Source organism: Nematolebias whitei, chromosome 19, assembly GCF_014905685.2.
Source record: "Nematolebias whitei isolate Nwh7 chromosome 19, NemWhi1, whole genome shotgun sequence".
Taxonomy (NCBI): Eukaryota; Metazoa; Chordata; class Actinopteri; order Cyprinodontiformes; family Rivulidae; genus Nematolebias; species Nematolebias whitei.
In genome coordinates, this window is record NC_056516.1 from 13,200,275 (window position 1) to 13,210,762 (window position 10,488).

The 10,488-nt window shown below is 42.3% G+C and overlaps 1 protein-coding gene across 1 annotated transcript; it reads left to right on the forward strand.

Annotated features, from left to right (window-relative positions):
- Positions 1-6,468: 6,468 nt before the first annotated feature.
- Positions 6,469-9,961, forward strand: heyl (hes related family bHLH transcription factor with YRPW motif like). Its single transcript, XM_037692859.1, has 5 exons — positions 6,469-6,807; positions 8,500-8,566; positions 8,667-8,750; positions 8,851-8,932; positions 9,040-9,961. The coding sequence occupies exons 1-5, from the start codon at positions 6,728-6,730 to the stop codon at positions 9,708-9,710; spliced, it is 984 nt and encodes a 327-aa protein (XP_037548787.1). The 5' UTR covers positions 6,469-6,727; the 3' UTR covers positions 9,711-9,961.
- The last annotated feature ends 527 nt before the right edge of the window (positions 9,962-10,488 follow it).

Here is a 10,488-nt window from a genome sequence, read left to right on the forward strand (position 1 = left end):
TAGTGTGTGTGTGTGTGGGTATGACATGCTAACTTATACCCAGGTCAATTTAAATCCTCCAGTTAACCCAACTTGCATGTTTTTTACTGGGGTAGAAAACTGGAGTTCTTGGAGAAAAACGACACAAGAGACAATAGAGACACACAAACGCCACATATACTGAGGAATCAAAATTCTTTCTCTCGAGTTTGAAGAAAGAACATATATTAAAAAAAGGCTTAAAATACAATTATATACTCAAGATAACTTTTATAATATAAAGAGATTTTGTGCATTTTTATCTGAATGTCAGTGTCAGTCTGTACAATTCTTTTCTAACATATACGAAACAATTTCTATTAGATTGAAATATAAATGTAGTTTTATGTAACATTTGACTTTTGATGACATTAAACTCCATTTAGACTTTATTGTTTACATCGTCAATAACTGTAAATAAAAGACACATTGACAGACTACAGGGAGAGTCCGTTCTCTATAGTTGGATCACACCGAACAAACATTTAAAGTTAACCTTGCAGTGAGACATGCAGCATCTAATCTGTTATTTTGTTTGACATGAAGACAGAGAAGAAAAGTCACAAACCCACACTTTGCTAAGCCAGTTCCATCTCACGACTTTTCAAACAATAGCAATAGTCATGCATCAGAAGCAATAATTGCAGCCGAGCGTTTGGGCCTCATAAATTGTGGGCACGCACTGTCCACATTGGCGTGAGGGAGTGTGTGCTCTTAAGAATCGGTTGAGGGTTGTGTGTGTCTGAATACGTCCTTGAGTGTTCACACACGTTCCTGTTTGAGCTGTGCGTGTGTGCCCAAGCTCTAAAAGTATGAGCATGTTAATTTCAATAAGGGACTTTGCCTTGTTGCGGTTTGGCGGGAGGGGACAGAGACATCTTGAAGTGGCCAACCAAGATTGCCAGTAATCTCCCAGAATTCCACGCTGCCATTCAGTGCTCTCCCTCTCCCTCTGTCACCATTCCCTTCACACGTCCTCGCCACTGAACCGTTTTCACAACTGATCCATCTTCTTCTTCCTTCTTTGGGTCGCTCAGTGTTTTAATTACTTTCCAGTGCTTTGACGAGCTGGGAGGAGCAGCTGAATGGAAACCAAGAGTGATTTCATCCTCTGGTGATGAAGAGAGGAAAGTTAATCTTTTGGAGGGAGGGTTAAATATAACAACAAAGACAAAAGTCTGCCTTCATCTACATTTCTTCTTTCAGCCTCTCGCTCTTATTTATTTTTATATTTGTAGTTTTTTGATGCTGAAACAAGAACCAGATCTAAATCAATGCATGATTGGTAATGAAAGGATGTGTGGACGGGGGTCCTGACTCACACTTCACCACACTGAGAGCCCCCAACAGTCCGCCCTCCGGTGATAGCCACACTGATGACTCACACTCCGTTATTACAAACACACGCTAATAATCGCGTTTTAATTTCTTTTACTGCTTTAGACATATAATATGTCAAACACTGGCAGAGAAGACTGAATCTTAACCACTGTAAGATGGAGATGAAAAAAAACCCACAAATATGAATGTTGGAAGTAAATACAGAATGTAACAATTTCCAAATCATTTGAAGCCTTTATTTGAAAGAATAAAAGAACATATGTATAGAAAAAATGAAATAGAGAATATATATTTAAAAAAACTTTATTGTTTCCAGAATCAAGTTCATTTTGCATTGCCTATAAAAGTAAGCCTAAGCTTTCTATTGAGTGCCAGTAATAGATGGTGGAGGTGGTCATTGTGATGTCCATTTTAGGTTCTTCTGTCCCATCAGTCCTTGTGTCTAACATTTTAGCCAGTATTATATTCACTTTTGAGTTACTGATGGAGATCCCTTACATAGATTTATGCTGGTTTACAGATTTTAAAAGTGCCTGTGCCTTTGAATGTAAAACTGATTGTGGTCTTTGTAGTTCATTTCAGTTCACAGCCTATCAGTGGTACTCAAGTTCAATTTCAAGAATCTTTATCATCCCCAATTTGTTTCACAGTCAGTAGACACACAAAAACATTCATACTAGACAAGAGACGTTAAAATAGTACAGAAATCATCTCTGTTTGTTGAGAAGCCTGATCACTGCAGGGATGAATGAGTTTTTCAGTCTGTTTGTTCTATATCTGGGCTGTAGATACCTACGTCCAGATGGAAGCAACCTGAACTCAGCATGGAGTGGATGATCAGGATCTGCCAGAATCAGCCTGGCCTTGTTCACTGACCTCGCCTTGTGTCGGTCAATGAGGTTCTGTAGGGCTATGACAGCAGTTTTGCTGCACATCCCGACCCTCCCTGAGAGTTTGTTCCTATTCTTACATGTTAAAAGTCCAACCAACATATGAAGGTAAAAGTTAAAAGAGACTCAATAAAACAATAATCAAACATTCTCATAAAAGTAAAATCAACATTAAAACCACAGAGCTTCCATTAAAAAATACATTCTCTGGTGGGCCTTCTTACAAAATGAGTTCAGGTGTGCATCAAAGGTCAGTTTGCCATCAAGACCAGTTCCCATATATTTATATTGTTGCACCACCTCGACAGCTTCACCGTTAATGACCACAGGAGCTGCAACTGAATCAAAGACCATCTCCTTTGTCTCAGACTTAGGGTTGGGGCCCTAAATCATTGTCACAAGTTGAAAAAGGATTACACTATGACACGGTTGCTCTGTGCTGTTGCATTGCAACAAGGAGGACGCAGGTTGCAACTTCCATGGTTATCCGACTTCTTCGTCTGTGTTGTCCTGTGATGGACTGGTGATCTGTCCACGTAGCACCCTACTTCTTGCCCAGTGACAGCTGGAATTAGTTTCTTGCAATCCTGAACAGGAAAGGTGGGTAAAGAAAATCCATGGATAGATAAATTGATGGGTGGCATGGTGGCACAGTTGGTGGAGCTGTTGCCTCTCAGTGAGAAGGTCACTGGTTCAAATCCCGACTAGTGGGTCTTTCTGGGTGGAGTTTACATGTTCTCTCCGTGCATGCGTGGGTTTTCTCTGGGTACTCGTTTCCTCCCACAGACCAAAAACATGCATGTTAGACTGATTGGTAACTCTAAATTGTTCCTAGATGTGAGTGAGAGAGTGAATGGTTGTTTGTCTCTATGTGTCCCTGTGATGGACTGGAGACCTGTCCAGGGTGTCCCTCGCCTCTCACACAGTGATAGCTGGATATGGGCGCTGTGAAACTCGTGATCCAAAAAGGAAGAAGCGGGTAAAGATAATGGATGGATGGATGGATGGATGGATGGATGGATGGATGGATGGATAAATTTATAACAAACTGTTTGATGCTGATTGAAGTTGTTTGTGTTCCCAGTATACTTTTGAGTTTGACTATTGTTGAGATGTTGGTGCACTTCAACCAACAATAGTTCGGTCTTTACTATTTTGACAGGCTGTGGCTGAGTGGTTAGAGCAGTCGTCCTCCAATGCAATAGTTGGGGGTTCAATTCCACCAGCAGTCACATGCCAAAGTGTCCCTGGGCAAGACACCCATTGACTCCAATGTGTGTCTCATCAGTGTATGAATGTGATAAAGCTCTGGTTATTCTTTGTAAAGATCTAGTAGAGTGCTGTATGAATGGGTAAATGAGGCACAGATTGTGTTGTAAAGTATTTTGAGTATCTTGATAAGATAGAAAGGCGCTGTATAAGTACAGTCCATTTAGCATTTAGGTTGGAAACACTGCTTTATATGTTGGTGTGGTTTTATAAGAAACAATGAACCCTAAGGTACTTCCAGTGATAGCACCTTTATGGTGTATGGCCATGTGACTATTCAAAAAGCGTTCAATACAAAAACAACTGGACTTTATTTGTAACAGAAGATGTTTCACTCCCACTCCTCATCCGAGGAGCTTTCTCAGTTCAATGAGCAGTGAGTGAGAGATTCAGGTTATAAGGCTGAGTGAGATAAGACACACACATATATGTAAATTGGCAACTCACACCTAAACACCTTAACTGTACGGGTTTCTTAAGGTCTTTGTTACTCTAATTCACATCTAATTCACAATCCCTCACTCTCTGCTCTTTGAATTGAGAAAGCTCCTCGGATGAGGAACAAAACGTCTTCTGTTACAAATAAAGTCCAATTGTTTTTGTATTGAACGCTTTTTGAATTCATCATGTCCTGGATGACTGAGAATCTTCACCAGCATACTGTGTGACTATTAATCTTGTGCTTTTTGAATGTCCAGAGGACCAGATTGAACTTTTTTGGATTTTTCTACCTGGATTATTGAGCATGCATCAGGATATTAATCTTATGGTACACTTCAAGTTTGTAATTTTTCTATGTCTCAAATTAGATAATCTTTAAAGGATACAATATTTTTCATCTTTGATTATACATTCATAAGCAATAACATTATTCAAATAAATATATTTTTGAATTGAATAAGACTTGAAACCTGGTAGATCATAAACTAATTCAAAGTTTAACAAAGCTCAGAATGTGCGACTTTTAGTCGCGTTGGTCAGACCTGTCATGTGTGTGTGCATGTGATCTGTTCACAAGATCTGTTAACACTGTCTTGGAGTCTTGTCTTGGGAATGACTCTCAGCTCAACTACTCTAAATTTTTCTTCAATTTCTAAAAACTGACATACTTTATTTTTGATATTCTGACATTGATTAGCTGTTGTGAACCGTTTGAATCGTGATGACTTCAAATGTTTTTCTCTGAACATCCAATGATAACTTTTGATAGTTTCATTAAAATCTGCTCACTTTATCATGAGAGATTTTGCTAACAGACAGACACTTAACCAGACACGGGTATTCACTGTACTGTATTGCCCACCATTTGCTTTTTGGCAGGCAATTATTAGAAACACTAAAATCTAGCAAGAAGGTTGCAGGTTCACCTCCCAGTCTTTCTGTGTGGACTTTGCATGTTCATTGTGCATGGATTTTCTCCGGGTACACCAGAGTTGAGGTTAATTGGTAACTTGTCTCTTGGTGTGAGTGACCGTGCAAATGGTTGTTTGTTGTTGTTTGTCTCTATGAGACTCAGTGATACATTTATAAGCTGTCCAGGGTGTCCCCTGCCTCTTCCATAGTGACAACCAAACTGGAACCAAACTCTAAATGGAAAAGAGGGTTAAATTAAAACTTTCTTGTCAAATGCACCCATGTACATCTTTTGACAACAGTTTGTGGTTATTCATGGTAATTAGGCCTACAAAAAACACTTTTATACAAACATTTCTATTAAATTGTCAACTTCTGATGTCAAGAATGCCTCGGAAATTATGATTTAAAAAAACAACAACTTTTGTTTAAAACAGTGTCGAGTTTCAAAATGTCTATGAATGCTGTTGCACTTTAAAAAAAGCCTGCAGAACAAAAAAAACAAGTGAAAAACACTTTTTACTTACTAAAACAAAGCCAACAGAAGGATCTTGTGCATTGTCGTGTGTTTAAACGAACACGCCCTTCCAGTCTGCCAGGCAGGAAGAGACGCACTCAGCGGGACATTGTGTTGAAGGGGGGCATGCCACTTGGCCTCTCTCCACCTTCCACATACACACAAGCACAGCGCTGGGTCAGTCAGGCATCGCTCCTAACAACCGGCACCTGGGTTTTACGTTCCCATGGCAACCTGTACCAGCAATATTCCCACGGTGGCAGCAGAGCCCCGGTCTGAGCACTGAGAGGAGCCGTGCGTGTGTGTGTGTCGGTGTGTGTGTGTGTAGAGAGCACTATCTTGTCCAGTGAAGAGCACAGATGTTCAGACACTCACTGAGCTGAGTCTGCTCTTGACCCCTCGCTGCCTCCCCTCACGTCTGCACTGGCACAAACACAAGACGCACAGAGAGAAGCCTCGGTTTGCATCATCCTGGAAAATGCGATCAAAGTTACGAATGCAGGCAAATTCGGTTTCAGGGTCACATTTGTCAAAGCCACAATTAAACATAAGCAAGCATTTATTATCAGGTTTCTTGATAATTGTGTGGCTGATACATCAAAAAGTTGTTTCATGTTTGCCGACATGCCAAAAAGGCAGTTGAGTAAAATTCAACGTCCAAATCACCTTCTGATCAATAAAATCCTGTTAAACACTAGACGGGTTTCACGTTTCATAATTCCCACAGTCCTCACCTCACTCCATCCCTCCGTCATGCTGCTGTCGTCCAACAAAGCAGCAGAGAGAAGGAAGCGGATTGAAAATGGGAAGGAATGAAAGCAGGATAAGACTGGAGGGTAATTGACTGAGGACGTCTGAGCAAAGGGGTGGAAAGATGGGACCATGGGGGGTGGAGGGAAAGGAGAGAAGGCGGAGGAGCCGAAACTGGCAACCCTGCCCCAAATGCCAGAGTCCCATGTTGTCATTGGGTGGCTGTGACAGAGCGAGTGAGCCAACAGAGACACAGCAGAGACGCACGCTATGATTGGATGCTACTGATTGTGTAAAAGACTAAAGCAGCTTGTGAATTTTCTTAGTTGTCATGGGCCCTTGGGGGTTGAGCGAGTGGCTCCACAGATTCTCAGAAATGGACTGAAGACCCACGAAGAAGCAACGACAGAAACAAACGCATGTGACGAGAAGTAACTACGGACAACGAGGCTTTTATAAGCGCAAGAGAAGCAAGGAGTGAGGAGCAAGCAGGGAGACTCGTCAGTGTCCTCACGCAGCCAAAGGACCAACCAACACCATCCATCCATCAATTCATCCATCCGTCCTCATCAGTTCAACAAAAGGGAAAATGAAGAGACCTCATGACTACAGCTCTCCGGACTCAGACACAGACGAGTTCATTGATGTGGGACAAGAAGACAGCTATTGGTGAGCATCTGCCAACCACACCTGGGGTGCGAACGTCACCTTCAATCACACGCCGCAGGAAAATACCTGTCTTTAAATAGACACTAGCTGAAAATACATTTTTATATCAGTCATGGCTGTTAGACAGTGTTATAGCTGAAAGAGGGTGGAAATAAAGTTAGCACTTTGGTCCAAAAGGCTCATGCCGTGCATGAAAAAGTATTCAGGATGAACCAACTTCAGATATACGTTTTAAGAATATTTATTGTTTGCTAAAAACGCTTTGGTCAGTGTCAAAATGTTATAATTGGTGATTTTTTTAGGCAACCTATAAATCTTTAGCAGGCCTGATTCCTTTAATCAAACATTAACATTTCTCAGTGATTCTGACAAAAAGCAGTTATGTCATTTATTACAGGATTTATTGGCAGAAATTAACCTCATGACAAAACTACCTGAAGGTGAGGCCTGTTCTGTGTGAAACGTGCCTACACGTATTCATAAAGTTCTAATACAAACTTGTTTTCATACAAATATGATCAAAAACATCTGTAAAGTATCTGGAATTGTTTAGATATTTTAAGTGAATTTGCAATTTAAACTTAAAGTTATGCGGTGATATTTTTTTTTCTTATTTGATGCATTTTTATTTGACAGTCTCTAAAGTAAAATAAAAAAAGTTTCATAACATCACACTTACTTAAATTTTAAGAGTCATTTGTCTTTTCTTTATAACCCATTTGTTCATTTTAAACAGTCTGATGGTTTTATTTGTTGCATGTTTCCACAAGAATTGTGTGCATTTGATGAATAGACACTGTTTTAAGAAATGCAATGAAAAAATATAAAAACGTTTATCGCAAAATGAAATTATTTTAACAGAAAACAATCTTTGAAAGTTTGCATGAGCCCACATTTAACCACAAGTCAACTTCTCGTCGCGGAAAACATCTGATAAGCAGCAAAATGACTCAGAACGTTGTACGTTTGCTTTAAAAGTCACGATTATTTCACTTTAGGTGAATTGGTTACACACATCTGGACTAAAGAGAACATTCACAACAGTGTAAACGGGGGAGGAAGGGGGGGGGGGGGGCAAAAACTCTGCCTCGCACATTACATGTCAAACACAAAGCGAGGCCGTGACATGAAAGAGGCGTTTAATAAGTTAAACTGCTGTGTGATGTGCAAAACAGAAGACAGCGCTGCCTTTTAAAGTCATCCCCATCAAATAGACGCCTAAACAAAAACACTCTTCTGAACTGGCATGTTAAAGTCTAATAGAAATGCAATACGTCTCCTGCGGTGCTGCTTGAAGGGAGCGCTGAGCTCTTTCAGGCCTGTAAGACGAGAGTTCACAAACAAACGCAGTCCATATTTACTGACGGAGGAGCTCGGCTCCCATGCTGCATGTCAGAGTACACGTGCACGTGGAAGCATCGCCCCGAGGCTACGTATTCATCTTTCTAAAAGTGCTCAGATGGAAAGATGAACAAGATGCCGTTTCACTGGGACTAATGTTCAAGAAAGAATTAAACCAAAAACAGTTTTGTCTTTTTCCAACACTGTTCCATCCCAAAAATGGGACTAAGGTTTAGTGTTCCATCGTCTCTCTGTGACATATTAAGAGACGTAATAGTAACAATGTGCAGGAGACACATTGTGCTAATTTAATCCTTCAATCTTCCTTATTATTTACTCGCTCTGATGCAGCCCAGTCACCGGGTCCATGTCACCAGGCAGCGCCTCGCAGATTCTGGCACGCAAGAAGCGAAGAGGAGTAAGTAAATTTAGGATCCTCGCCTTTTTAGTGGTGTCCTTTTCTTTTTTGGTGTTGGCTCTGATGGACCCTCGGCTCTTCTCTTCTTCTCGTTGTCCAGATTATAGAGAAGAGGCGCAGGGATCGGATCAACCACAGCCTGTCTGAGCTGCGCAGGCTGGTGCCCAGCGCTTTTGAGAAACAGGTTAGAAATCACTGAATTCCTTTCAAATATGAATCAGTCATTTAAACGGCTCCATAAATCAGAGTGATGCTGAGTTTGGTGTTACGCATGTTCCCTAAAGGGTTCTTCAAAACTGGAGAAAGCAGAGATCCTGCAGATGACTGTGGACCATCTGAAACTGTTGCATGCCATGGGAGGAAAAGGTACACAGACACATGAAAACTAGATTGAAACAAAGTTTATTAGTTCGCAGCGTGTTTCATGACACACTGCCACCTTTGACTGAAGTGCTTTTCTCTTTCTTTCTTAGGATACTTTGACGCACGAGCTCTGGCAGTGGACTACAGGACCCTGGGCTTCAGGGAGTGTGTTGGGGAGGTGGTACGATACCTGAGCTCCCTGGAGGGGGAGTCACCAGACCCCATTGGCGCTCGCCTCGTTTCGCACCTCTCCCACTGTGCAAGTGAGCTTGACCCCGTCCTCCTGCAGTCCCCCCCTGCCTCCGCGTTGCCTTTCCCTCCTTGGCCGTGGGCCTCGTTCCCTCAGATTGCCCCCTCATCACCTGCCCCCTCCTCAGCTTCTTTCCCTTCTGGGCGAAGGGATCTCGCTCTACTAGGGAGCTACCCCTCGCCCGCCTCCCTTCGGCTCGCACCCCTGGCTGGCTGCCAGCAGGTCATACCCCCGCTCCTCAGCCCGACAACTCTGGCCTCAGTCCACAGGGTCACCTCCCTCACAGCATCTTCAGGCCTGGCCCCCTCTAGACCAAGCCAACCGTCCCCCCACAGCACCACTAGCACTTCACCTCTTCCTCCCCCCACTCCTTCCTCTTCCACCTCTTCTTCTACTTCATCATCTGCTGCTGCTCCACAAGTTTCTTTCCGACCCTTTGCTCCTCTGGTGTCTCCCACATCACAGCGCAGGGGCTCAAATGGATCAACCAAGGCAGTCCTGGGATGGGGGACTGAGATTGGAGCTTTTTGAGGACCAGCTCCAGCAAATAGACTCTGTACAGGGGGCTTCCCTTGTACACCACGTAGCAGTATTGATACCGTTGAACACTGTCTCTTCTAAGACTCGAAAAGCCATATCAGAAGATGTGTGAAGTTTTAGTTTCTCACAATCATAGATGATGAATCATAAAAGAATGTGAAGGAATGGTTTAGAATAATTCATGTTCTTGTTTGACGAATACACACTTCAAGTGTTCAGCAGAGCCATATATGCAGTGTTACGCTCACCAGACCGAAGGTTGAGTTTTACTGATCGTTGAGCTGTGATGTTTCTCTTTTTTGTTTAAAACATTTATGCATACATGTTCTTTTTTCTAAAAAAGACTTTTGACAAAACCACTATAAAGACTAAGTGCCTTTACCTCTGTTCATGTTTCTGTTTCATTCAACGGACTGTATGAGTTATAGGAAACATGTTTTGTGCAGCTACAGACACAAATAGCCAAAGAAAGGCAAGATGACAAAGAGCCACAGTATGTTGATCGTTTATCCATGTCTGTCACGTCTGCAAACACTGCCTGCGTTTTCCACAGCCGTAACCCCTTTGAGCATGTAAGCTGTCTCCTGTGATGGCTTATGGGAGCTGTGGTCTTGTGGCGGCAGAGGATAAACATGGTGGGAGATGGTGATGTTTTTGGGATGCCGCGGCGAGCCAAACAGACCCATCGCTGCGCCCTCTAATTGGCGGTCCCCTGTAATTAACTTCACCCTCGTATCAGTTCATGTATCTCCCCTGCCATTCTTTCTCT

Excerpts from the sequence above, each read along its gene's own strand:
- heyl (XM_037692859.1), top strand. The coding sequence starts at position 6,728 with ATGAAGAGACCTCATGACTACAGCTCTCCGGACTCAGACACAGACGAG. Across the intron at positions 6,808-8,499 it reads GGACAAGAAGACAGCTATTG|CCCAGTCACCGGGTCCATGT; the intron begins GTGAGCATCTGC and ends GCTCTGATGCAG. Across the intron at positions 8,567-8,666 it reads CACGCAAGAAGCGAAGAGGA|ATTATAGAGAAGAGGCGCAG; the intron begins GTAAGTAAATTT and ends CTCGTTGTCCAG.